This window comes from Vanellus vanellus (assembly GCF_965231255.1).
Source record: "Vanellus vanellus genome assembly, chromosome: 1".
Lineage (NCBI taxonomy): Eukaryota > Metazoa > Chordata > Aves > Charadriiformes > Charadriidae > Vanellus > Vanellus vanellus.
Window position 1 is genome coordinate 68,088,546 of NC_138905.1, and position 23,589 is coordinate 68,112,134.

General features: G+C 47.4%; 1 protein-coding gene across 1 annotated transcript in view; it reads left to right on the plus strand.

The window, feature by feature from the left end:
* The window catches only part of IQSEC3 (IQ motif and Sec7 domain ArfGEF 3), a gene marked incomplete at both ends in the record, with an annotated part of 106,550 nt that extends 88,900 nt beyond the window's left edge, over positions 1-17,650 (plus strand). Inside the window, 9 exons of the mRNA XM_082489175.1 lie at positions 5,759-5,881; positions 6,532-6,698; positions 8,788-8,927; positions 9,796-9,921; positions 11,048-11,147; positions 13,236-13,397; positions 14,192-14,284; positions 14,922-14,965; positions 17,213-17,650. Coding sequence (XP_082345301.1) covers positions 5,759-5,881; positions 6,532-6,698; positions 8,788-8,927; positions 9,796-9,921; positions 11,048-11,147; positions 13,236-13,397; positions 14,192-14,284; positions 14,922-14,965; positions 17,213-17,650 — 1,393 coding nt within the window. The remainder of the gene's footprint in view (positions 1-5,758; positions 5,882-6,531; positions 6,699-8,787; positions 8,928-9,795; positions 9,922-11,047; positions 11,148-13,235; positions 13,398-14,191; positions 14,285-14,921; positions 14,966-17,212) is intronic.
* Between the last annotated feature and the right edge of the window lie 5,939 nt (positions 17,651-23,589).

Here is a 23,589-nt window from a genome sequence, read left to right on the forward strand (position 1 = left end):
TTGCTTCCATTTATAGTTCATTCATGAACAAGATAATGTGAGTGATGCCATGAACGGAGTCGACTGTGCCGCTGGTACTGGATAGTTTGTGTTCAGGTCGTGGGACTTGGAAGTGTGGAAGTGGCACATTTGCTGTCAGAGGAGAAAGGGGCAGGGATTCAAGCAGGGGAGACATTGTGCTGAGTCGGGGGCTGGTTGGTGTTAGGCTGTGAGTTGCTGTTAGACACACTGTCCTTGTGGGTGAGCAGCTCTCCTATCTGACAAGCATGTATTTTCTTCTCTTTCTCTCATGGGAAGTCAAGGAGAGAAAAGCTGCTCTTAGGCGTGTAAGTGCAGAGCTGGGAACCCAGCAAAGAGGCTGCTTCTCAAAGAAGTGTTAGATTCCTCTTGGACTGGCAGAGTGAACTTGACAGGTCAGTCCAAACTAGCCTCCCTTCCCGTTCTCACTGAGGGCATTACAGAGGATCAACAGGGGACTTGCATTGCAGGAGGGTTGTGGAGCAATAGATAAGGAAGTGATGGAAACAGGACAGAGGGAAGAACATGTTCAGCAGTTCTGACCTTCTGCTGCAAGCAGAGCGGTGGCACAGATCAAACTTGTGAACAAGAGCAGCTTTCCCATGCCAGGCTTGCAAAGGCTGAAGGTGCAGCTGAACCTGCCTAGGTGCCCAGGGAAACAGTGGTTTCCTTTGTCCCCAAGGGACAAAGGTCCCCCTGGAGGGGAAGGTGGAGGCTGGGCAGAACCCTCCCCTGCACGGCCAATGTGACTGACGTGGGAACAGCTCTCCACTTTGGGAGGCAGCTCTGGTCAAAGGCGTAGTACACTAGGAAATGTCTCACTTAAGAAGGAGTGGATGCCCAAGTGAGTAGCCATGTGAGCTACCAACACCCCTGGGAGGGCAAGTAGGCATGACATAGCGCCAGAAAAAAAGCAGGCAATACATGTAAGTGCAGCATCCTCCAGAAAGGGAAGGCTGGTGTGGGCCATGGTCTCTGTTGTAGAGACTACCCTCGCACGAGGAGGGCATTGAGGGCAGGATTGGGACACGTGCCCATGCCTACTGGTACAAGGAGTCAGTGAGTCCTGCTCACTTTTCTCTCTGTGAGCCTCAATTGACACGTGCAGGACAACCTCCTCACAGGGAGTTGAGCTCTTCTTCTGCAGTCCACCTTAAGCCTGGTTCATCTTCAGAAAGCTCGTAGGGCTAGGGAAGCTGAGAAGAGGGATGATTTTTATTAGTATCTTTGTGCCTCCTGGTTTTAAACTTTCCACCTGGCTGCCTCCCCCCTTGCTCCCTCCCTGAGCGTGGGCTGCAGGTTCATTACAGACACTTTTAGTTGCAGCCCAGCTCTTGATGCATTGTCACCTGAGCGGAAAAGCTGGAAAATAGGTCATTACGCTTGGGCAAGCAGATCCCAGCCCCACACGATACAGCTGCTTCCTGCCTTCACTGAACCCTTTCACCACAAGGCTTTTTTTTGCCATGCTTAGCCCCGTGCTAAATCCTTGCGGCTCTGATGCCACTCTGTCCACCCCCTTTTGGGGGGATCTATGCCCTGCAGCCTATGAGGCAGCACGGCCACCACAGTGGCTAAGCAAAATGATCCAACTAGGAGCCCACCCTTTGGTCCCATCACCTGGCACCTGGCATGCAGTTGTGAGGTGTCTGTCTGCTGAGTGCCTCAGGACAAACCAAGTTCCCCATGTATACAGGTGGCACAAGAGCCCTCAAACTCCACCACCTTATAAGGCAGGGTGTCAGCACTTTTCCAGCTCACTTCAGCAACATGATAAAAACATCCAAAGTCCTATCTCAGTGAGTACTGAGCTAAATGCATCTCTGGTTGCACTGTGAGCTTGATTCACATGGCTTGTGTCAACTATGTGGGAAGGAAGGCAGGAGCGTTGATCTGCCTGAGGGTAGAGAGGCTCTACAGAGGGATCTGGGCAGGCTGGATCGATGGGCTGAGGCCAATGGTATGAGGTTCAACAAGGCCAAGTGCTGGGTCCTGCACTTGGGTCACAACAACCCCATGGGGAAGAGTGTCTGGAAAGCTGCCCAGCAGAAAAGGACCTGGGGGAGTTGGTTGACAGCTGATTGAATATGAGCCAGCAGTGTGCCCAGGTGACCAAGAAGGCTAACAGCATTCTGGCCTATATCAGGAGTAGAGACATGAGCAGGACTAGGGCAGTCTTGCCAAGATATCCTATGTCAGCTTCCAGGGTCTGTACCTTGGAAAGAAAAGACCTCCTTGCTCTGGTTTCACAAATAATAGTTGCATTGCATTTCAGGAGAGCTCTGACATATGCACCACAGTGTGTTCAGAAAGTTAGCGGGAATCTGTACAGGAATTTGAGGTCAGGCCAGGCAGCAAAACTTGTAGTCACCAAGAAGAGGAGTGGGAACATGGCAGCCCCATGGCACAAGGCTCTTTGGTTCTTTGGATGGACTTTGCTGTGTCAAATTTGCTTACAAAAAATATCAGACAACTATGATCCACCATTCTTTCTACTGTCTGTCTGGCAGCAGAAAGTAGCAGCATACCTCATGACTCCTCTAGGAGCTATTCTTCAGACCTTTGGCACAAGCTTTGTCAATCAAATGCAAGCTCAGGCTGACTGCTTGAGTCAAACTTTCTTCCCAACCTGTCCTTTCTGCCTGGTCAACTTTTCTCAGGAAGCAAAGTGGGGGGCACCCTTCTTTGAGCTCAGAGACAAATGGAAGGGACTCCCAGGAGTTCATCTGAGAATTTACAAAGCAATTCTGCATCTGTAACTCTGTGAAAAAAACTCTCAAAGGAGAAGCTGAGCATAACTCATGTAGCAATGCCTGTTCGAGTTTGAAAAAAGCTATAAACAGTTGCCTTGTCCTACTTGTCCTAATAAAGGCTTGATGCTTTCTGCGTCAAGGGCATTGACTTTATTATTTGAGATTTGTACAGAAAAGGGAGGACGTGTTAGTGCAGCCTGTGTGGAGGGGGAAGGATTGATCAATGAGGGAGGGAGCAAAAGATACATAATTTAGTGCTGGTGGACTGAGGTTACTAGGGTGACCTCAGCAGGTCTCGTTGGTGTATGCAAGGACTCTGCTTTCACATGTCTGGAAGCAGCAATAACAGCAAAATTATTGAGGTCAATGCTGAGAAACATCACGCATTGGAAAGGCTTAAAAACTAATAAAAAAGGTCCAACCACAGAGGTGGTTGCAGCTGTGAACACAATAACGACTAACCAGAGAAAAACTTTTCTTACTGTCAAAGATAAATTCCAAGAAGCAGAATGCCTTGATGTCAACCCAAGGGACATCTGAGTATAAGTATGAGAAAAATAAAAATAACAAAGGAAAGAGGCAGTGGAGAAAGATTTTGCAGTTGCCAGAAACAATTTGTGAGTGTTTCTGCAGTCCACCTCTTGGAGAGGAAAAAAAGATTTCATGTAAGATTTCTTATGAGAGCAGCCCCATTGATTCTCTGCCCTTGCTCCTCACCAGCTGTTCCTACATTTTGATTATATAGAGTCTGTGCAGGGAAAGAGCCCACATTTCCTAGTTGAGGTTGTAGTGGCTCCAACCTTAGAAGATACTGAACACTATGTTCAGCCAGTGCTCTTGGTAAGTTATTCTGTGGGTGTCCCTCCAGTTAAGCAATGATATCTCAACTCTTGAATCAATAGAGGTATGTAGGAATGGAGGGACATCTCTGAGCATTTGAACCCTGTCCCTCACCCATTTGAGACATCACGCAATAGGTTTTTTTTTCTAACAAGGCTGCACATGGCATTCAACAGCCTAGCTCACAAAACACTTCCCAACTGCCTACAGCAAGCTGCAGCACTATAGAAAAAAACAACAGACACATCTCCAGTTTATCACGGAAAGGAAGAAGAAGAAACTGATGACAGCACATCCCTTTATTAGCAGTTTGGTAAAATTTCCAGATAATCCTAGGAAATGGAAGGATTCAGATGAGAGCTAATCCTCTCCCCCTCTGTTTTCCTTGTACCACTCCTCATACCATCCCAGACAATCTGTCTTGGGGAAAATTTCCTCCTAACCCTAAATTTTGGGTCAGTTTATCCTTTACAACATGAGAAAGCAAACCAAACACAATACAGAGGGTGAGATAAAGGGTGGGGGGTGGGGGAATAGAATTAGTGTCCAAGGTATATAGAAGCAGAAAACATGAAGTCCTTGAATTTTTAATACACTTGTAATGTCCAGATGGTTCCATATGAGTGAAGATTAGCGAATTAGTAATTTTGTACTTAAGGAAGGCTTAAGGAAAATGGGATTTTGGCACCTGCGAATTTCTTGTTCTGTCAGATATAATGTGAGCTTTGAGTATTTATTTATGGGAAAGAATAATGGCAGACAGGAAGGTAAATGGTACATACCAAAAGCCAGTGGAGAGTAGATTAATTCAATGTCTTTCTTTGTTAAAATAAATGGTTTTCTAAAAAAGGGACGCGCAGAAGTTAATTCTAGACTTCAGCAAAGCATTTGACATGAGAAATTGTTAGTTGAGAGTAGAAGAGAGAGAAATTAGGAGAGGAATCGTAAACAGGGGAGAGAATTGGTTGATGCAGACATTAGTGCCTACATACTCTCCTGAAATGGGAAGTTGGGCCTAAGGGAGATTATGAGCAGAGTTTTCTGAGACTGGTCTTTTGATTAATGCTTGCAATAATGACCTGAACATAAAAGGTAGGAATATGCTAACAAAATGTGCTGAAGCCACATGGGGAAGGTGTTGTCATTAAAAATGACCAAAACATCATGCAGTAAGAATAAGAACAACTAGATTATTTGACTAATACGAACAGCAAGAACTGTAGTAGTAGGTTTTGGAGACTAACAGAGAGTATTTTAGTGGGAAACAAGAGAGGTGTCATGCCCTTCTTTGAGTATCTAAATTGGCTATGAATTACCAGTGTGCAATGCATCGCTGTAAAAGGAAAAGCAATACCAGATGTATGAGGTGAAGGATTTCCAGCAGATAACAGGCAAGCATGGGACTGAAATATGGTGGAAATGGAAAAGATTGTGTGGAATGGGTAGAAATGTATAAAATGAATAGGGGTTTGGACAGAATAAATTGTTGAGGAGTCCTGGTGTTTGACTACATGGGCAGAGTTTTACCCAGCCTTGATGTTACAGGCCAGCTGATGTTGTAATGTTATTTCTGCACAACAGGTACCATTTCCTAGAGAAGGACAGGTAAGCAGGAAGTGAACAAGTGCATGTGCTGAGAGGGAGCGAGGAATGGACAATGTGTGAATGATTACCAGATCATAGGAGAGGCAGAAATAGAGGGATCTATATCTATATTGATATTGATATAGGTTTCTAAATATCTGTGTCAATATAGATGTCTAGATATCTGTATCTATATAGATACAGATAAATATCAATACATATTTTTATACTTTCTCTGTATATGTATGTGAAATGCTGTATATATGCACAAGTAAATGCCATGTATATGCTGTATATGGTATGGTATGAGACATATATCATGATGTATACACACACACACATATATGGTTAGGCATAAGAATTACTCACCTGCTGTAGAATGCAGGAATCACTTGTCTGAAATTATTGCCCATTTTAAGTATGGTCTGGGCAGTTATAGTGATCTCTCAGCCTCTCCCATGGTATTTCCCTTGAGGACTGAGCCTTGGCACCACAGTAAAGGAGCCTGCTTAGCATTCTTCGTGGGAGAAGGTACTGATGAAGGCTGTGTCCCCCTCCTACAGCTGCGTGGTGGACGAGATGGACTTCTCAGGCATGGAGTTGGACGAAGCCCTGCGGAAATTCCAGGCCCACATCCGCGTGCAGGGGGAGGCACAGAAGGTCGAGCGGCTAATTGAGGCTTTCAGGTAAGAGAATGAGCCCTGCAGCCCCACTGCTGCAACCAAGTGGAAGCACACCCAAGGCAGAAAACACGCAGCAGCCATGGATTGAATGACCAGGGACCTCCCTTCCAAAGAAGGTGATCACGGAGGGGCTTTTGAAGCATGGGGTCCTCTGTGCCACTGATGCAGCAGAGCCATGTCCTTGTCAGATATACAGTGGCGTGAAGGGCACAAAGGGCCAGAGTGAGGCCAGTCCTGACATGTCTGCCAGCAAGGGACTCCATGTCCATTGGTGACTCACAGGAAGAGCAGCACTGGGGCTTGCAGGGGTGCTGGGTTGCTCCTTTGTTACATCCAGAGGAGTGCGTTGTCCTTAGCAAGGCAGGCTGGAGTAGACACCTCCTATATTACCCTTACATAGTGACACCAGCCTGAGTAGCTGTCTCTAGTCTCACTTGCCTTTTGGTTCCTTAAGACAAGGAAGCTGAAGTTTTAGTGGCCTACTTCAGCCATTGGTGGGTAAATTTGCCTTCAGAGAGCAGTAAGTTCCTTCTTGTTTGTGTGAGAGGTGGAGTGAAAGGAGGAATTTGATCCACTTGTGATTAAGCCATTGCCACCCTGGAGCAGAGGACTTCCGTGTTCCGTGTTAAGTGTGTGCATCCCTCCTGCTGCAGCCAGAGGTACTGCATGTGTAACCCAGATGTGGTCCAGCAGTTTCACAACCCGGACACCATCTTCATCTTGGCCTTTGCAATCATCCTCCTCAATACGGACATGTACAGCCCCAACATCAAGCCTGACAGGAAGATGATGCTGGAGGACTTCATTCGCAATCTGAGAGGTGAGGGTCCTGCTTTGATTTTTTTGCCCTCTTGCTGCTCTAAATTCTGCCTAGGTGAAAGCAGTAAACACCCAGTGGAGCTGCTCCAGGGCTGCTGCTGCTCCCTGTGAGCCAGACATGGAGGGCCCTTTGAAGTGTCTTCTAGAATGCTGGGGAAGGGGAAAATCTAAGCTTTGTCTTCTGTAGAAAGCTGTCCAGCCTTCTCAGAAACCAACCATTTTCCTTGAGAGATGGTTTCATCTTTTAATAGATCTCACTGCTTGGAAGCAGTCCATTGTATTACATTTTCCTATTGTTCAGCTCCATCCTTCTTAGACCCTGCTGGATTGTGCTAAACAAGCCCTGGCCCTCCTTGCTGCTTTGAATATATGAACACATTTTCCTTCTATTCAGGCTAAATCTTCCCCTTCTTAATTGCTTGCAATTACTTATAGTAACTGTAGGCTTGACAGAGTTCATGCATACATTACCTCTTCGCAATTTCTGATACGTCAGTTCCCCAAATCAATTTTCTTCTGTTTTTCAAGGTCAGTCCTTCCCATCTTGGTAATAGGTTGCTAAAAGCACTTTTTTCAGATGTGGTCACAACATACTCTCATATAGAGCCACTGCTGCCTCCTTATTTTCAGATCTGCTAATGCAGCTTAGTATTGTTTGGCCTTTTTGACATCATGTCTAGACAAATTCTTTTCTAATTTCTGAGCCATGTTCACTCCTAGGTCATCCTACGTCCACCATCTTCCAAGTGTCTCTTACTGCAGATCTGCAATTCAGATGAAGTTCCCTCAAAGTTTTTCTGGTGTAAATCCCTGTCTAGATTTTGAACTTCTGTGGGTTACTGTGACTTGTTTCTTTGTCCTGGTTGCTGTTCAGAAAGTGTCATCTCAGCCTCCCACACCTTCCCCAATTTGTCATCCACTTCATACTGGTATAATGTGACACTGAGGCCTTCTTTCAAGTTATTTCCTGAGATACTGAATGGGGCTGATATCTGACATCATCCCCTTTGGTATTACAGCTGTTAGCAGTAACTCAAAAGGGGTTTTTATGTTGACTTACACTTACAGTTGCTTGAAAATCTGCCCCTTCACGTCACAATGAATTCAGCCAACGCAAGGGTCACTCATCCCCAGTGTGTAACGCAGCACAACTCACTACAGCAGGTGAATGTCACCCCATTACAGGTAAGGGGAGACGGTTCATTCCAGACTCACCTGCAGGTCAATGCCCAGGTCAGTAGCTTCACCAGTCTGTGTTTGAAAAAAGACAGAGTATCCAGGCTACATTTGCAAGGACGTGGATGAGGGATCCAGGAGATGACAATGCCTCTCCATTCCTCAGCAGTTCCTCACCTGCATCACTGAGGGTAGTACATATCAGACCAGGGAGCTGGAGGGAAAGCAGAGAAAATCAATGTACAGTGACTGAAGGAATTCACTTCAGAAGAAAGACTGGCAGTTTAATTTGTGGTGTTTGAATCAAGGAAGGGTGAAAGAAAACTTTTCTGCCAGGCTCTGCAAGGGTCAGACAGCAAAATTTGGAGAGTTATCTAAGGAGATATAAAAGGGGAAAGGGACAGGGCCAAGACAGAGATATCACAGATAGAATAACAGGGAAGTATTACTCCTAGGAGACATCACAGAAGGAAAATGGTGGAGGCCACCAAGCAAACAGGAGAGCTGACGCTTGCATTGGCAGGAGGAGCAGCTGAATCCCGTCATAGATCTCCTCCATGTCTAGCACTTCTGATGATATGAAATCAATGCAGGGGTTGCTGCTGAGTGGCCCAAGATATATGAATGCGAAATTGTGGCTATAAAACCTTAGGGAACACATGGAAAGGAGCCACCATGCAGAACAGTGGAATAATGAAATCTTCTGCATTGGCCTTAGAGATGTCAGTCTCTCCCGCCAGTGCGTTAGATGTGTTAAAGGAAGAAAGAAGACAGTCTAAAGAGAAGTATTGCTCTTTCTTTTCAGCCTTCCCCGCACTGCACAGTGCAGTCAGTAGTTGCCTGTCAGGGACTACCAGTTCTTCCCTTTCCTTTTCTCCCTGCCTAGCTGGCCCGACATTTTCTGTGTTTGGCAGGTGTGGATGACGGTGCTGACATCCCACGGGAGCTGGTTGTGGGGATCTATGAGAGGATCCAGCAGAAAGAGCTAAAATCCAATGAAGATCATGTGACTTATGTCACCAAAGTGGAGAAGTCCATAGTTGGAATGAAAACGGTAAGCATCCATAACCCTTCTGGCACCCTTTCACCTCTCTCACCCCTACCTCCCTCACTGCCCTCTTTTCTGTCTTTTTGCTCTATGCCCCTCCTCCTCTTCTGTAATACTTTCCTTGCTTGTCTTGATGAATTCACTCCTTTTTCTCCAAACACTTTCTTCCTTGCTATCTCATTCCTTCCTAATTTTGGAGGATCTCCTTGGCCAAAGTTTACAGTATCTGGTGCGGTAATTGTTTGCCCAAGAGTCTCATTGCAGGTCCTGCCTGCCAATGCAGGTCTTGCCTGCCAATACTCCAGTGATAGCTCTGCAGTGTCTCAAACTTTCAGGCCTTTTGAGGGTGTAGGAAGCAGAAGGAAAAGTGATAGAAAACAATTTCACCCGTCTGTCTCTAATGCGTTCCCTAAGGATTGCTGGGGTTAAGAGACCCCGAAATGCGGAGACAGCTTCTTTAGCAGTAATCAATCTGTAATGCAAAATCATGCATGCTTTTTACCCAAAATGAGCAGAATAATTTCTCAAAGTCCAGGAAACCTGCAGATGTCCAGTGGAGTGAGAGAGGATGAGCAGTCACCCAGTGATTTGAAGCCAGAGATATATGAAGATAGGACATGTGAGCAAGAGGGTTGCCTATAGCCTGTCCCACTCCTCTGATTTATCCAGATGACAAAGGCATAGCTGTCTCTGCTGTTGCACCAGCAGGAAAAATGATGGTGAGGAGTGGTGGTGAGGAGATGATTTGAGTGGGCAGAGTGGGCAGAATTGGCTTGCGCTACTGTCACTGGGCAAGGTTGTACAGGCTGAGGGTGGACGAGATCCACGGTTACACTTCCCTCAGCCTCTGCATGCTCTTGTGGGTCTTCTGCAGGTTCTGTCTGTGCCCCATCGCCGGCTGGTCTGCTGCAGCCGCTTATACGAAGTCACTGATGTGAACAAAGTGCAGAAGCAGGCAGCTCACCAGAGGGAAGTTTTTCTCTTCAATGACCTGCTGGTGGTGAGTGTGCACTGGCAATTAGACACTGCAGTGATAAAAATCACCCTGATTTCTATAAAGAAATCTAAAACCAGTCCACAACATCAATTTCCCCCCTGTCCTAAGGACAGACCATCTCCTGGTCCACCAACATTGTAAGACACAGCTCTGGATCCTTCACTGTTAAAAAACCTACCAAATCTAAAACTCCTCTAACCCTTGAAAAAACAAACTGTCACATCCCACAGCCATCCAAGCAATGTCATTGCTCTCTCTCATGCCTTTGCCGGCAGGGAGGTTCATTTCATGAAAGGGAGGTTCATTTCTTTGTCTGTACTATAGTAGACAGAGCCCTCCCATGCACTTTAAATCTTTCCTGTCAGACACTTTACAACCACTGCCTTCTAACATTGCAAAGGCTGCAGGAGAGCAGATATTACTTACTGGAGCCCCAAATGCGTATAGTACTTTTAAAAGTGTCCTGCCCCAGCAACCTTGCAACTGAGTTCAGAGGGGAGGCAGAGTTACACTGAGACTGGGAGGAGGCCGAACAAGATGGAAGTTCTGCTGAATTTAATGGCAAAAAGAAACTGTGGATGTTGCAAATGTAAGGCTAAAACCAAACCTTTTTGTAGGAGCAGAGGACAAGAGAGCTTTCCCCACCTGTTCCTCTGCACCCATTTGTACAGTTGTGAACCTCTACTCCATGAGATAAATCACATCTATAAGAACTAGTGCTGAGGGAGCGAGGGCAGCGCAGCATTCACATATGCTCTTGTTCCCAGCTCTAAGGTATTTCTGACAGGCTTCCCTTCACCTTTTGATCTGGCCGTCAGTGAAGAGAATTATATAATACCTTGCAAAGGTAGAAATGTGGGCATCAAAAAGCCAGCACCCCTGGGAGACAGAGAGTGGAGTGAGCCCCAGGGCTGTGCATACAGAATTTCAGAACTGTTGTTACAAGTGCAGCATGCCAGGCAGCTTTCTGGACAAAATGCCTGTCAGTCACCAAGTGTTACTCCCATGTACAATTACAATTACAATTAACAGAGCTTGCAAAAAGCTTTTTTGCTTTGAGCAGTTTGCATTGTTCTTGTCTTACTGTTCCCCAGCACCCTGCCCAATGATGCCTCTCTCCCTCTAACAGATCCTCAAGCTTTGCCCCAAGAAGAAAAGCTCCTCAACATACACATTTTGCAAGTCGGTTGGCCTGCTAGGGATGCAGTTCCATCTCTTTGAGAACGAATGTAAGTCCATTGCTGCTCGGTTGCCTGAAGGGGTTTGGCAGGGATTAAGGAGGAGGGAGGGGGCTGTACCACCCATTGTGAGTTTGCATCAGAAGAAAGATTTCATCGGGGTTAAAAGTGAAGGTGAGAAAACTGAGGCTTGGTGCTGAGGAGATCACTGTGCAGCTACAGTCTGATGAGAACAGGCTCCTGGTACTTCTCACTAGGTCTGAGCACCTGCAGAAGGGCTGAACTTAAGCTTATTGAAGGATCTGGCTTGTCATGGCGGCAGGGAGAGCACTGGTAGGGAGGAATGAGGGAATTAATCCCCAGATATATCTCACTGAGCTCACAGGAGCCAACTTTTGGTGGAGAACCTCGCTGAAAAAACTGCTGCTGCCAACTTTAGCCCCTCTCTCCACATGCCTAAAGTCACAACTCCCACCTCTACCTTTGACATTGATAAAAGCTCAGGTGCTGCTGCTGCCTCCTGCACTGTGCTGTGCTGTGCTGAAAGCTTCCCAAGACAGAAGCAGAGCCCTTGGAACAGCACCCACCAAAGCATGGCGAGAGGCCAGCCCTAGTCAGCTTGACCTTGATGGTCTGGGAATAGAGCCATGATGTGTCATGATTGAGGCTGGTTGTGTGGTGGAGGAGTTCCAAAAAGAGGCAGGCTTCCTGCTGGTGCAGGCAGAGGGGCTGCACAGCAGTCCCAGACAAGCACGGCTGATGCCCACTGGGGTATTTTGAACCCCTGCAGAACATGCTGCAAGGAAAGAAGACTGTAGCAGCACTGTGGCTATACTAAGTTTTTTACATCCTTTTCTGCCCTATTGGCAGCATGAGTCACTCTCAGCACCCTACCTCTGCAGCATGCAGAGGCTTTCACATCCCTGTATTTACAAAAGAGTCATTCATAACTAGGCATCCCCAGGAGACACCATCAGAGCTGGGATCAGCTTTCAGGGGTATCGTAACCATCCTGGGAGTGCCCAAGGATCTTCTGGCCAAGGCATCTTGTTGTGTATTCCCTGCAGACACAGAAAAGCAGATGTCCTAAAGGGGTTGTGATCTGAAAAGATGAGACAGACACAGGGTGGGAAAAGGGCTCTGGGACACAAACAGGGGGAGCTGATGGCTGGCAGCAAATAGCAGGTTGGTCCTTTGATTTGTTTGGTAAAGACTGATAAAGGAAGAGAGTGAGAAGGCAGGCAGATGCAGGAGAAGTGGAGGGGAAGAGAAAGCAGGACAGGGGAAGAAAGAAATTAAATGTAGAGGAAGATGAGAGGGAAGGAGAAAAGGGATTGAAATCACTGGCCATTGAGCAAAAGGTAGAGAAAGTCCAGTCACAAGCGTAGCAAGTTCTCTGCACACTCTCGTTTTCCTGCTTCTGTTGGCTGAATTTCCAGCCACCACCTCCCTACACCCACCCTGATCTTTAAAACACAAGGCCTTTTGTTGTGATATTTTCACTCTCCGGGCATGCCCTTTCATTTACATTCCTGTGTGTCTTGCCTGTTGGGGAGTACAAAGTGGAGATCTACAAACCCACATCTTTCTCTTTACTGTTCTCTCTGCACAGCACAATGAGCTCCCCACCCATGCTGTGCTAACGCCCCTGCCATTTTCTCTGCTGATGGAAGTACAGACTGGGGAGAAGTCCCGCCACTGTGGGTGTTAATGGCTGTTCTGGCTTTGACTCAAGAAGCCAACCTCTCTTGCTGCATCTTGCACAGAAGAAAAAGTGTTGTTGGCCTCTTGTTTACTCCTCCACAAGTTCAGAAGGGCTTTACAGTCCTACCTCTGTGTTCGGGTTCCCAGGGCCAATGTTGTACTAAGTGTAACTAAGCTAGTGTTTTCTGGTTTTGGCAGCACTGTGGTGCTGGTGGCACTTGCCTTACTGCTGCAGCTTGGCCATTCTGTTCCCTTTCAGGGCTGCAATGCTGCAGGTTCCCACAGTTTGCAGTGTGACAGACTCTAGGTGTGCCATTCCTTTGGACTCACGTTGAAAACTCTCTGTCCTGCAGAGGTACCAAGGCAGCCAGCTACACCAGCAAGAATGCCTAATGCCTAATGCCTCTTTGTTTTGTTGGCACATCTTCTTTACAGATTACCCCCATGGCATCACACTGGTGACTCCAGTTTCGGGGTCAGAGAAGAAACAGGTACTACACTTCTGTGCTCTTGGTGCTGAGGAAATGCAGAAGTTTGTGGAAGATCTGAAAGAGTCAATAGCAGAAGTGACAGAGCTGGAGCAGATACGAATTGAATGTAAGGGCCTCTAATACAATTCACACTCCCATGCCATCACACTGCATGTGTCTACAAGGGAGAAAGGGTAAAAGAAACAGGTTCTTGAGGAACAGGGGGAAAGAGGATGAGTAGCACAAATTTGCACAGTATTGTTCTTGTGTTCACCTATGGGGTGAAAAAGCAGTCAGGCTCTGTGACCACCCACCATCAGGAGAAATGGAAGAACTTAAGTACTTATGATGCTTATGGAACAGAGTGTATGATACAGTGGCCTGGAATAGTGAAGCTTAAACTGTCAGACCCAGAACACTCTTCTCTGTCCTATGCTCCTTTGCCTATGCAAATATGATCTGTAGATAGCTGGGAAGTACAAGACAGGTGTGGTAGCCTTAGCAGAGTTGTCTGTCACTCCAGGAATGTGTAGGGGACAAGCAGTCTGCACTGTGTTCCTCTGTGACCTGTTTTACACACATTAGATGTCCATGTAGCCTTTGATGGCCTTTCTGTGTATAAACTGATGAGCCAAAGTAGCTCAGCATCAGTGGTCCCCTTCTGTGCAGCAATAACCCATTCTGTATAAATGCCGGTCATACATAGAAGCTCGTGTGGAGATACATAAATTCCTCCACATGTCAAGTCTTCTCTAGTTTCTGTTTTTTTCTTGCCTGTTCCTCTCTCCTTCCCTTTTTGGCATTCTCTGGTCATTTTCTTGCATTAATTCTCCTTGCTGACTTCCCATATTGCTCCTTCAATATGCTGGTGTCCTTCCCTCCATCCCTTTCCTCATTCACTTCTATATGTCTGTCTTGCAGGGGAGCTGGAGAAACAGCAAGGGGCAAAGACTCTCTCATTAAGGACCAATGGAGCCCAGATGGAACTGCAGTCTAAGCAAGGCTCTCCAACAGGTCAGAGGACACCTAGCTTCTCTTGGTCAAGCAGTACTGCCTTTGCAATGTGTTCTCATTGACTTCTGTGAGAATAACTGCAAAAAGAAATGTTCAGTTCTGTAGCCTTTAGCTTTGGGCAAATAGTGGAAATATGAGAACATATGCATTCTTCAAATACCCTAGAAGAGCCATTAAAGTCTCATTATGCAGTCTGTAGCTGTAACATCTGGCAAAGAGGCATTACTGATGGAGCCTATGTAAGTGCTGGAGAACCTGGCCCCCTTTTTCTTCCCTGAACTGATGCAACACAGTAACTGTGCTATTAACTTCCTCCAGCCTCTTCACCAACACTTTGGACCAGCCTCTTTGTATTAAAGGCTTTGTGTCCATTCATGCCTTGGCTTGAATGCCAGCAAAAAATCAAGTGCACTAGAATGGCTCTAAGATCAGGACCTAAGGATAAGACCCCCAAGGGGCCTCTTCCTACCCCACTAAGCAGCTATCGTGTTGCAAGAGGGTCTGGATTTGTTCTTGCAGTCAAGAGTCTTGTTTGGCCCTGCACCTCTCCCTTTAGCTTTCCAGTCCACAGTCTGAGTGCCAGCTCTTGACTAGAGGTACAGACCTCAGGAGTGAGATCTTTTGTTTTATTTCAAAGGCAAGAAGGATTTGGGGGAGAAGGTCTCGGACAGCACAGTGGAGGTAAGTAGAGTGCAGAGCAGCTGAGGTAAGTAATTCTCTCTCACTTCAGCTCTTCTCACATTCTCTGTTGTTTCTTTTCTCAGGTTTTAATCAATGCCTCCCCAGCCAGACTGACAATTTTACCAATTTCCAGAGATACAATTAAAAGTTACTGCTAGGACGGGTAATACAACTTTCAAATCCAAACTAAACTTCAAAGCATTTTCAATCCGTTTTTATAACTGTAACATCCCTCATGGACCAAGCTCCCAAACGCTGTAGACTAACCCACCCCACTGCTTATGGGGAGAGTGAGAACCCCACTAAAGACTTCCCTGACATGCTAAATCCATGCAGCATCACATGCAAATTCCCCGCAGCCCAGCTTTCCTGCACAATCTCTGCAGCTCTCTCTCTCCATCCCCCCTTAAAGGGGATTAAGCACGGCCATTGAATAACAGAGACTTTCCCTAGAGCTTCACCGTCCTAGGTAGGGAGCTTGGCTGTCCTGTGTACATCTATCTTTGCAGGGATGTCTAGCATCCAGTGGGTTGCCTGTTTCTTCACAGACACCCATACTCCCACTGCCTGTGAGGAAACAGGAAAATACTATCTTCACACTGAAAATCTTATCTACTACTTCCTACTCTCTCCCTGTCTGGAATATCTCCATTGGCCTGAATTTGCCCTTTTCCAGGGTAGTTCTTTCCCCTCTTGTCATACTATATTTACTATATTTACTTGATGAGTTCGGCTTCTCTGTGGGGAGTGGGTGCTGCTTCTTTTCCCTGAAGAGCGCCCCATTTCCCTGCAGACCCCCCCCTTCCTGGGGAAGATGCCTCTCCCAGCCAATTTCCTATTACTGTTGGGAGGAGTGTTTCCTTGTGAAGAATGGCTGTCCTAATGGCATTAGCACTTCATGGCCCAGCAACAAGTTATTCCGATAGGATGTTCCACTGCCTGAATAAATAGTGACACATTATTACATCCTGCTGTGCAGTGAGTCTGAGCAACCTCCATGCTTGAGTAGGGACAGACAGCCCATCATTGTTCCAGCATGGTGGGAACCTTGGCCACTCCACAGCTTCTCCTTCCCAGTTGCTGGCACTACTGCCCAAGATGCCAGACTGTCAGGGCACCCCCACTGTCCCATTTGCCCATCTGTACCCCTGACTAGCTGGAAGTGCCATGCCAGCCTGCAAGTACTTGTTTCCTACCCAGGGTTTGTTACTTGAGTGACATTCCGTTTTGAAATGGCAACTTTGCTCTGGTTTGGGGTCTGAATCAGCCCATATCCTTGCGAGAAGGAACTATAACTTCATCCCCCATTCGGGAAGCACCATTTTCCTGCTGCGCTTTTCCCCCTAGGGACCTCCAGTCCGGGCCAGCTCCTCCTTTTCAAACTGGACTCAGTGAGCTCCCTTATTTGACTCCGTTATCAGCATCTCTCTGTGAGGACCCTGATGACCTCTTGCTTCCCTTCCCCCTTTCAGCTGCCCAAGTAATACTCTGCCAGCAGAGGAGCATTTCCATTTCTTTGAGATTATCTAATCTGCTGCCATTTCATCATGAATTTCTTTTATCATTGTATGAGCTAGACGGGCATTTTTTCTTTCTTTTTTCTTTTTTTGAAAATCATTTCCTTTCACTGACAAACCATCAAATGGATCAGAGGGAGCTGCCTTTTGCTAGAGTATGTCAGATTTCTGCTTTTTCCTTTGTAAACAGATTATCCAGTCATGTGGTGTACCTTCCTACTCAGAAAGGCAGGGAGCTGGGAAAGGCTTCAGTCTCTCTGTCTCTCTCTATCTCAGATTCAGCTACTGTCATTTTACTGAAATGTACAACCTCGATTATCTGAAACCTTGCTGTCTGGTTCCCTTCTCCTTTTTCCTGGTGGGGACAAGGGCATGACCTCCGAGGTCTGTTCATTACCATGAGAATTCATGGACGCCTCCACTCCTAGAGTTGATTATGCGTTCTCTGTGCTGTTTGGATAATCAAAGTTGCACTGATTTGGGAACGCTGGCCCTGCTGCCTTTGACGTGATGGAAAGGACAGGGGCACTTAGGCCTAGATGGGGATGATGGGGCTACTGGGGAGGGGGGGGGGGCTGTGCAGTCAAGGTTGTGCCTGTTCTGTTTTTTTGAGGGGGGGAGGGTTTAATGCATGTGAGGCCGAATGGTGGCGGGGGTTCAGGGCAGCCAGTAGTAGCAGATGGGAAAAGTCTTGTAACATTTAATGCTTCTTTGGCTGTTTCTAAACTAGGTGTCAATTCACAACAGGCTTCAAACGTACCAGCACAACTCCGCCCTGGGGCCCGAGAGTGGAATGCAGCCCAGCACACGTCTTAACATGCCACGGGAGCGGCTGGAGACAGCACTGGTGCCCTCGCACCCCGCCTCGGCGGGGACACTTGTACAGTGCCAGCAGATTGTCAAAGTCATTGTCTTGGACAAGCCGTGCCTCGCTCGAATGGAGCCGGCCCTCAACCAGACTCTGACACGCTACGTCACCTCCGATTCCTGCACCTCCACCCCCTGGCGTGGTGTGGGCAGTGGGCTCCCCGGGACCCCCATGAAGCTGATCCATCAGCCTCCCCTCCCACCTCCACCACCTCCCTACAACCACCCCCACCAGTATTGCCCCCCTAGCTCCCTGCTTCAGAGGCGCAGGTACTCCAGTGGCTCACGCAGCCTCGTGTAGCCACACCACCAGCACCAAAACAGCACAGACTTCCCTGCTTCCCTTCCCCACTGCCTCCCGGGGACCCTTTCTGCCTACAGAGATCTAGTTTGTGATTTATTTTTTAGTAAAAGAAGAAGAAAAGAAAAAAAAAAACAGCTGAACGACCTAACTCTTACCCTGTCTCCCCTCAAGATGATGCTAATTGTGAGGAGCCATCTATAGAAACTGCCAACCTACATGCTCACACATCCTCACACCCTGCCAGCCCAGCTGGCTTCCCGTGCTCGTGCCGTCCCCATGTAGCACTTTGCTGCCCTGTTCCCAAGAGGCTTGATGACCTGCTGCTTTCTAGGCACTGTGTCTTCCGTTTGCTACTCCTTGACCTCCTTCCTCGCCTTGCATTTACCTGGCCATAGGTTTGTACCCACCCCAAAACTTCACCAGCCTCGGAGAGAAACGGACTCACCCGTGCCAAGGACCGACCTTGGGGCACTCCCGGGGGTGGAGTTTCCCCCTGCCACCACTGCTGCTGCCTGCTAAGCTGGAGCTAAGAACTTGTACCACTTGCCATGCTTTCTCCTCATCGCTCTTCAAATATTATCTCCTTGCAGCAGCCGGTTCCAAGCGAGGGAGTGCACGAGTGAAAGAGAGCTCGAGAGGAGGAGGGACTGTCCTGAGCTGCAGTACAACGCAAAGATGGGCTCACTCTCAACACCAAAACTCTTTCTGTTGTTATTTTGGAGCATTGTACCAGAGACCTCTGCTGAGACCTAGCAGACCCCACCACATGTAAATACACCTGTATGGTAGCGTATGTATGGCGCATGCTTACTAATGGAAACACCAAGCAGTTTGGAGAGAGCAGATGGGAGGGATTAAGCCCAAGGTTCTTTCTGGAATGGATGAGTACTTTTCCAAAGAGATGGCGCCAAGAGGTGCCCTCCCACCTCAGCACAGACACACACACACACACACACACACACACACACACACACACACACACACACAAAGATTGTCTTCTCTAGCATAAAACAGACCCACCTCTGCTTTCCTCCTTCTCACTGTTTTTGTGTTTCCTGCCCACCTGCTTTTTTATATTCTGAAAGCAAAGCCAAGTGTTACGTTTACCTTCTGAGGTGGATGTTCCCTTCATTTGGGCTCTTCCTCCTGTGTTAGAGGGAAGGAGCTTTTGGGAGGGCACCCATGTGAGATCCCATCTGTATCTCTTGCCTGGCTATACTCTTGCCTCTATCTGCCCTTCCTATAGGAAAGCTGCCCAGATAGCAGACTCGAAGGCCTCTTCTCTCTCCTTCCCTATCCCAGCTTCAAAGTGAGGGGAGGGGAAGATCCTGAGATAGAGATGACAGCTCAGCTCCTCTGCTTTACTGGGGACATTGATGTGAAGGAAGACGGCATTAAAAATGGGCTATGGATGTATTTTTAGAAAAAAAAAATCTCTTTGAGCAGTAGGGAGGGGAAGGTATTAATTAGCTTAAAGGCTTTGGTCTCACTCACTCACTCTGTCTCCCCTCGAGGCTTAAGAAGATAAACTTTAGGATTTTAAAATAGGACAGAATGCCTTTTAGGGCCTTTATTTTTATTTTATTTTAAAAGGGAAAGAAAGAAATGTTCTTCCTCCCATGCAAACTAAGATATGAGCACTGGGTGCTGATGACACAGCCATTGGGTGGGGAGTGGCAGGAGTTGTTGGCAGTGGTGGGGATGTGCAAAATGTTGGGGAAAGAGGGACAGTGAAGACAGATGCAGGATTGTGCCAGTATGCTCATCTCTTGGGCTATTGCCAGTGAGAAAACCTATGGTGCATCAGGGACTGGCTCCCCTCAGTGCTCTTTGGATGTCTGCTGGCTCTGCTGAAATGTTCAGATAAAAGAGTTCACGTATTTGACCTGGGCATAAGCCCAGCTGGAGTTAGGGAAGCAGAGAGGGGCTGGGGTGAAGACCTCCAGGGCAGAAGCCTGTTCACTTCCAGGTCCCCTTATTTCTGAGCCTGACCCATGTACCTAGGTGTGCCAACAGGTCTGCCTAGGTTGTTTGCTTTGCTTTCTGGAGCAGGGCATTAGGCTGCCACTTTTATACGCAATAGCAGATGTACTGACCAGGAGCCAACAGTCACAGCCTTGTGGAGGACTGTGGAAGCAGAAGACAGAAAAGATTGTAAGAAATCCCTGAACAGAAGTCCAGTCTCCCTCCAGACCGGAGAATTTTTCTTCTAGCCAACCCCCCAGGGCAGTGAGGATGCTTCACATCCCAAAACTGGGCCCAGGGAAAGGTCCTCACCCCCAGCCAGGGCTCAGCCCCTCACCCTCCAGACAACTGTCAGGCACATCTGGCCTGATCTGCTTCTGGCTCCCTCGAAGGGGACACCCCACAGCCTCATGGCAGCCGGGATCTCATCCGACCTGCCCGTAGCTTCCTGGGAAAGCATACATGTGGCTTCTGCCATTATCTGGTCAACATAGCATGGGGCTGCCATTTTATTTTTATTCACTGCTGCAGCGAAAGGGGTGGTGGTATCCAGGAGGCACTGACACTGCTCTCCTTTCTCAGCAGTTACTTCGTTGTCTGAGAGGAATGGCAGTATTTGTTTGTTTGTTTTTTCCCAGAGTGCAGTGAGCCACTGAAGATCTCTGTGTGTGTTAAAATAAATAAATTAGATTTTACTTGACATTTAACATGAAGTGACAACAACAAAAACCTTAACGTACTTGATGAAATAATTCTTTTAGATAAAATATTTATAACAATGTCTATGAAGTTCCTACAAGAGAGGTTTGCTGCTTTAATAATTGATTGGGAGAGCAACAAGAATGTAAAGAAGAAATAGGGAAGCTTCTATGAGACTCCCTTCTTCCTGCTGGATGAAGGATGGAAGTGAGTTAACTGAAGTGCCAAGGTACCTGAGGCACAGCAGTCTCTCAGGGTGAGTTGGCTGCTTTTTCATGACCTTGCAAAAAGGATACTGCTGGCCTTGAGCTTTGGACAGAGAAGCAAACACAGCTAACCCTTGCTATCTTCTAGCCTGCTGGCTACATCTTCTGTCAGGTTTAGCTGGAGAGACACCAAACCACTGTATTCCAGGTTGTGGAACAGGTTGCTCTGATTTCTACTGTGTAGCTGAGCCCTTTGGACTTCACTTCAAAATACGGATTTTTTTTTCCTTTGAAGGTGGTCTCGAAGTATGACAAGCACTTTAAAGCATGTCTACGCCTCATCTGATCTATTGTATTGTCTGCTCCCACAGCCCTCCCACATGCAAGCAAGACACACAGACTCAGTGTAGCAGTAGTACTGTGAATAGACACCCTTGCACACAGACTGATCGTTGACAGGGTGCAGGCTAGAAGGAGCATGTCAGCGACAACCTAATGAAGGACAAAATGTATACCGCAGCTCGCCCAGAGGGACCAGCCCAAAGAAAAATCACCAGCTCCTGACAGCAGTGATTCTGATCATGAACCTAGCACAATCTTTCAGGTGGAGGGATCAGGCAGGAAGCTGCTGCAGAGATTAGATTGACCCAAATGAACCAGTGGCTTTTTGCTGCCAAATTCATATCCTTCTATATTAAAAAAGGAGGTGGGGTTGGGGGGGTTGGGGGAGAAAGAAAAGAGAAACCCCGTAAAAAGTATTCCTCAGTGAGCGTCGGGTACTCAGTGGCCAAACAAGAAGGTGGCTCTGCTGGATGGTGGAAACGAACAAGGTGTTACTGAGGTCTACAGAGCTGCATTTACTCAAACCGTCAGGCTCTGTCCAGATTCTCTCTTGCTCGTGTTGGTGCAGTCCACTGAAACTAATCTGTTCACACCAGTAGCAAAGGAATGGAAAAATGGGACAGGAGAATCAAGCTTAGTGCAAACAATTTGGGTTGGATGCAGTGTTTGTCAGCTGCTGTGGTACTTTTAATGCCATGGTCTGGGCCACTGTGGTAGCAACACAGTGCTTTCTGCAAGACCTTCAAAGCATCCCACTGTTCATGTTTTCTCTCCTCCCCGTAGATGAAAGGTGTGGGTATGGTCCACAACCAGAATTTCATCAATACTCAAACTTCTTCACAAAAAGGTACCACCAGATTTGGAAATATTTGAGGGCCTCTGAGCTGTAAGAGTTTTGTTACATGTTTTTCAGAAGGCAACTATCTGCACGTTTGTGAGGTCTCCAAAACAAATCTGAGTCCTAAATCAAGGAAGCTGCTGCTTGGCAGAATCTCTGCTTTGAAATGCAAGTTGCTGAGCAAGCTCCTCCATCTCCCACTCCACCAGCTGCCTCACTGTGCTAGTGTAGGCTCCAGGGACTGCCGGCAGTGTTTCGTGAGCTAGAGCTGTCCTTGTCCTGCCCGCTCTTTCACAGCCACGCCTGGGACAGCAGCTTTGAAGTCACACAGCTCTTCAACACTAGTCACAACCCCATCTGAATGTGTCTTTTTAAAAAACTAACAACAGAAGTGTTACCTGTGTGTAGGCTTTTGAAAGCACCTGTCTGTCTGTACCTGTTTCCTGCTGTAAATATCACCAAGAAAAGCTTCCTTTGAGAAAAGTGGTGTGGTCACACCTAGCAAAGAGTCCAAATCGCTAATATTTTGTAACAAAATAACAAAAATAGATCAGAGGTATTTTATCTGTTCAATTAATAGAGTTTTAGAAATTATATTGAGATATGTCACTTGTGCGCTAATGTCGTCTTTGCCTCAGCCTCCCTCCTATGTCCCTGAGCTCCATCAGCACATGGGCAACACACCAAGGCTGTGCTCCCAAGGAGCGCTGAGCATCGTGGCTTCCTGCTGGCCTCGGGGGTGGCCCGCTGCGGCTACTGCTGATTTTTCGTCAGATGCAGCAGGAGCTAGTGCAATGCTCAGGCTCTCGGAGGATCAGATCCAGAGGAAGCCAGGAAGAAATAATCTTGTCCAAGAGACGGCAACTCAATGTGAAATTTACCCCTGCAGTGAGGCAGAGAGGAAAACGGGAAGGCAAAGCCCTTCTGTGCTGCAGCTCCTTCCCTTCCATCTTGCTAGCACGCAGGAGAGCCAGCCCCAAACCCTCTGCTCACGTCAGTGTAGCCCTGCACCTCTGGGGGAGGAGGTTTGCACGCCCATGCACAGTGCACACTGCTGCACGCGCACGCTGCGACAAGGAGAGCAACTTCACAAGCCGCATGTGCCAATGCATGTGTTGGACACCAGCTGGCCGCGGAGAAACTCATGCACCCAGAGACATCAGCACATACCGTGCGTCAATGCACACACCATCTGCCAACACGTAGGACTATATGGCAGATAACATGTAGGCACCTCTGCTATCCACACAGCTGAACGTGCTGTACAAAGGTATATCGGGCACATGCAGCTGTGCGCTGCCTGAGCAGGACAGCTGTGCTGGCTGCTGTTACCATCGCAGCACATCTCACAAGCTACGTAGGCTCAGGCTTGGTTAACATTTGGGTGGGAGACACGTAAGGAAAATGACATTTCCCATGCAAATCAGCCATACATGCATATTTACACAAAGCATAACCCCAAGGTTAATGAAACTGACCTTTGTGAAGTTCTGCACAGGGATGAGAGAGATGATCAGAGATGAACATGTGCACACAAAGCAAGCTCTCCTCTGCAAAGGATGGGGGAAGGCAACCTACACCTTTCTAGCTGAGTCGAATAGATGCTGGGTTCAGATTGCCCCTGCTAAAAAAACCCTATCTATAGGCTGCAAATTCTTTGCTGGCTTCAAAGAATCCCTTAGACCCCCAGGCCCATGGTGAAACACTTGGGAGGACAGAAATCGCTCTGAGACACAGACAGGAAATTTCCCAAGGATTCAGAGGCTTCCATTTATGTTTTTGTGTGCCACAGATATATTACAAATCAGACCATCCCAAACAGTCGTTTTCTAAGATGTTTTGAAACAGAAGATTATTGGAGAACTTTCTGCCTGATGTTTAGATCA